We start from the raw sequence: 5,000 nt of genomic DNA on the forward strand, positions 1-5,000 counted from the left end.
ATCAGTTCTGTGATTCGCCTTCCACAGACCCATCTACTGACAAGTCTACTCCGAAATATCAATGGTCTAATTCTTCTTCTTCGTCAGGGTGACAGTACTTCGAGTACGCAATTAGTTCTTCCTCGGTATGGTTCAGCAAACAACCAGTAAGGACTCGATACGGTGTATGCTGTCAGTGGCCCTGTAACCCTAACAACAACAACAACAACAACCAGCCAGCATACCAAGCACAATTACTCAGCACAACTAGCAAAGCCACACACATACTAACTAGGCAATCAGAGAGATGGCACTGACCTTGTCCAGTTGGTACTCCCGTATCTTGTGTATGGAAGAATTTCGACGTGCCAAAGTTGTCATGATGCCAGTGTCACTCGTTACTCAGAGTGCCTGTAAGGGCAGGAGAAGAGTGCCAAGAATCAGTAAATAATAACAGGTGACAATGTGGGTGTCTACATGTGTTGCTGTTGGGTCTATAAATTTTGCATGTTATTTTCTGCAGTACGCTTTAGATTGGCATATTCGGTTTAAAGACTATCTACTACACGAGGGTCATTGAGGCTGCATGTCATCTGTTAACCACCAGATGAAGATTCTTTAAAATCTAAAATAGGGACTAAATTAAATTCACAGTGTTTATGACAAGTGAGATACGAACGAACGAACAGTGAGATACATACCTCTCAGTGTATATACAGTGAGAAATGCACACCTCTCGTTATATGTGTATAGTAAGAGATATACATCTCTCGGTGTATGTATGTTGAGTAATACACACCATTCCTTGAATACTCACACACACACACACACACACATACCAAGAAGCCAATCCCATGAGAGCCAATTTGAACAGATAAATCTGTTCAACTCTTCAATAGGAGGACTGGCAGTTGATTGAACCTCCTTCAAACTGGCAGCAGAGTTGAGAGGTACAGCAACTGATCAAACCTCAACCACAAAGTAACGAAGATATTATAGATGTCGCCAGATTGACTGACGTAACGCATACATGCGTCGTACCGAATGCGTGAAAAAAAATCACCGATTTAGGCTTATAGGCAGCGATGAAATGCTTTGCTGAATAATCAGAGTGATTACAGAGGGGAGAGGAGGGAAAGGGGAAAGCAGCATAAAGGGGGGTAATCAAGGGAAGGTTATCATAAAGGGAGGATCACAAAGGGGAGAAGTTATCACTTAATCTTGCGCCATGAACCAAGAATAGTCGCCCAGTATGGCATAGCGACCACCTAATGTAAATATGGAACTTTGTAAATAAATTCAACCATCTCTCCCTCTCCCTTCCATGTCTTCCCCTCCCCTCCATATGTCCCCCCACCCCTTCACCCCCCTCCCTCCATTTCCCAGCAGCAGGCAGTAAATCTCACCCCTTATACTCGCCTCTTTGCCAAGTTACCTGAAGCCGCTGTTGTCTTGACGTCTTTATATCCCTTCTTCCCGAGCGCCAGTGGGTGACTCACTGAGATATTTTCCCAAATTTCCTGGGTGGAGCAGGGAGAATTTCCCCTTTCTTGTGATGGATTATTTTAGAGAAAGTCAGAAAGTAGCGACATTACTTGTGGCTTTGTCTCACTGGTTTTTAAGGGTTGTAATGTGTGTCGTCAGTCAGGGAAAGACAGACTGGAGGGAAGGTGACGCAGGGAATTGTTATTTTACAATGAGAGAAAATAGAGAGATTATTTTGATGATAATGATGGTGATCCTACTACTACTACTACTACTACTACTACTACTACTACTACTACTACTGCTACTGCTACTACTACTGCTATTACTACTACTGCTGCTGCTACTGCTACCGCCTCTGCCATTACCGCTGCCTACCACCACCGCCATTCCACCACCGCCGCCGCCACCTGCCACCGCCATTACCACCACCGCCGCCTGCCACCGCCACCGCCACTGCCACCGCCGCTGCCAACTGCCTGCCGCACCACCGCGCCACTACCAGCTGCCATTACCACCAGCCGCGCTGCCACTGCACTGCATTACCGCTGCCACTACCACCGCCATTACCACTACTTGCTGCCACCTGCCAACCACCTACCACTACCTATTACTACCTCCGGCCACCGCACCACACCGCCTATACATCCACCGCCGCCACCGCACCACCACCACCGCTACACCGCCGCCACCACCACCGCTGCACCACCACCGCCGCCACCGCTACCTACCACCACCGCCACCGCCTGCACTACCATTCCGCCATACCACCACCGCCACCACCACCTGCCATTACCACCACCGCCGCTGCCACTGCCACCGCATCACCTGCCTGCCACCTACTGCCACCGCCACACCACCGCCATTGACCACACCGTTGCTGCCACCGCCACCGCCACCACCGCCTTATCCACCACCGCCACCGCTCTCGCTATTACTACCACCTCACCGCCACCACCACCGCTACTACCACCTCCGCTGCCACCGCTACCACCACCACCATCCGCCACCGCCTACACCACCGCATTACTGCTGCCTACCACACCGCATTACCACCGCCACCTACCACTACCTGCACCACCACCACCACCTACCACCGCCTACCAACACCACCGCCAATACCACCACCGCTGTACCTCACCACCACCACCGCCATTACCACCACCTGCCATACCACTACTGCTGCTGCCTGCCACCACCACATTACTCCGCCTTAACTACTACCGCTGCCGCTACCTACTATTACTACTACTACTACTATTACTACTACTACTACTACTACTGCTAATACTACTATTACTACTACTACTACTACAACTACTACTAATACTGCTACTACTACTACTATTACTTTTACTACTACTACTACTACTACTACTACTACTACTACTTATGGTCGATGCTGCATATGTATGGAGTGCGCTAGATGGTTATTTAGTCATAAAGAACGTGAATGATAACAGTGAGATTCAGGCTAGAATCAACAGAAGAGAGGGAGATTATTTTCTGGGAAAAAGTAGGCCTTAGGCAGTGATGTGTGATGTCACCATGGGTGAGGTTGTAAAAATAATTGAAGGCTAGTGTGTTTTTTTGGGGGGTACATGGAAGGGAAGAAAATATTTGTGGGATTAAAAAAAAAAGGCATCTGTTGTAAGGTCGAAATTGTTATAGTTACTTTTTGCCGATGATTCGGTGCTTTTGGGAGATTCGGAAAACAAGTTACGAAGATTGGAGAGGAATTTGGGAGGATATGTAAAACAGGGGAAAATTAAAATTGAAGATGGAGAAGATAAAGCGACGAGGGATAATAGTCTAGAAAACAAAAGATTGGATATCATTTTTTTTTTGGGGGGGGGATATGGAGGAAGTTAATATATATGATAACTGGTGACAAACATGTAACTGGTGCGTTTAAGCATATGTTGATAGCAAGAAATTTGTCTACGGAGGCATAAAGGATCATATACCAGAATATAATGCAATCAACACTTTCGTATGGGTGTGAGGCATGGTCTTTAAACGTTGCAGCGAGGAGGAGGAGGAGGAGGAGGAGGAGGAGAAGGAGGAGGAGGAGGAGGATGAAGGCAGTGAAGAAGTCATGTTTGAGAGATAAATGTGTTATGAATGTTATTCACAGAATTCAAAACTTAGAAGAGAGTATGAGGTTACCATTTTGTTGCTACCACTATTGCTGCTACCACTCCGTTACTACTACTACTACTACTGTTACTACCACTCTGTTACTACTACTATTGCTACTACCACTACTATTGCCTCCCTTCCCCCTCCACTCCCCTTTCTATCTCTTATGACACTAAAACTACTCTCCCTACTTTCTACATCCACTACTACGTCTACTACTATTTCCACTACCAGCATCACCACGACCACTGCTTCTTGTTCTTCCTCTCTTGGTCCCGTCCTTGTCTCCCTCGCCTATATATACTGGCTCAATCACTCTTTTTGTATTAGTGTGACATTGTAAATGGTTCAAATCGGACCGAAACATCATCGTAAGATCCTCTCTCCTATATGCATTGTGCTTTTATATTCTTTTCCAGAGTTGTAACTTAAGGGGTCGAGAAAAGGCCGTTGAGGTGGTTTGGGCATTTAGAGAGTATGGAACAGAATGGGAGAACCAGGAGTGTGTACAAATCTCGGGTGAAAGGAAGGAGGGGGCGGGGGTCGTCCCAAGGAAAGGGTTTTATGTATTAAAGAAACGCTAGAGTTTTTATTAAGAGACGTTTTGCCCGCTGGGGGTCGAAATGTCTATTTATTGCCACAGTCTGTTGGCACTGTACTGTTTTGTTACGTTGTGTGTGTGTGTGTATGTGTGTGTGTGTGTGTGTGTGTGTGTGTGTACTCACCTAGTTGTACTCACCTAGTTGAGGTTGCGGGGGTCGAGTCCGAGCTCCTGGCCCCGCCTCTTCACTGATCGCTACTAGGTCACTCTCCCTGAGCCGTGAGCTTTATCGTACCTCTGCTTAAAGCTATGTATGGATCCTGCCTCCACTACATCGCTTCCCAAACTATTCCACTTACTGACTACTCTGTGGCTGAAGAAATACTTCCTAACATCCCTGTGATTCATCTGTGTCTTTAGCTTCCAACTGTGTCCCCTTGTTACTGTGTCCAATCTCTGGAACATCCTGTTTTTGTCCACCTTGTCAATTCCTCTCAGTATTTTGTATGTCGTTATCATGTCCCCCCTATCTCTCCTGTCCTCCAGTGTCGTCAGGTTGATTTCCCTTAACCTCTCCTCGTAGGACATACCTCTTAGCTCTGGGACTAGTCTTGTTGCAAACCTTTGCACTTTCTCTAGTTTCTTTACGTGCTTGGCTAGGTGTGGGTTCCAAACTGGTGCCGCATACTCCAATATGGGCCTAACGTATACGGTGTACAGGGTGTGTGAGTGTGTGTGTGTGTGTGTGTGTGTGTGTGTGTGTGTGTGTGTGTGTGTGTGTGTGTGTGTGTGTTTGTGTGTACCGCTGAGAGTACATTATACTTATTTAGGATTAAAAGAGTTTTAACTTACC

The 5,000-nt window shown here is 46.8% G+C and overlaps 1 protein-coding gene across 1 annotated transcript in view; it reads right to left on the bottom strand.

The window, feature by feature from the left end:
- The window catches only part of LOC128698229 (serine/threonine-protein kinase SBK1-like), an 86,412-nt gene that overhangs the window by 80,902 nt on the left and 510 nt on the right, over window positions 1–5,000 (bottom strand). The window contains exons 1-2 of the mRNA XM_070098545.1: window position 5,000; window positions 298–390 (exon numbers count right to left, since the gene is read on the bottom strand). The exon at window position 5,000 is cut by the window's right edge and continues 510 nt beyond it. Coding sequence (XP_069954646.1) covers window positions 298–360 — 63 coding nt within the window. The 5' untranslated portion in view covers window positions 361–390; window position 5,000. The remainder of the gene's footprint in view (window positions 1–297; window positions 391–4,999) is intronic.

Source organism: Cherax quadricarinatus, chromosome 63, assembly GCF_038502225.1.
Source record: "Cherax quadricarinatus isolate ZL_2023a chromosome 63, ASM3850222v1, whole genome shotgun sequence".
Taxonomy (NCBI): Eukaryota; Metazoa; Arthropoda; class Malacostraca; order Decapoda; family Parastacidae; genus Cherax; species Cherax quadricarinatus.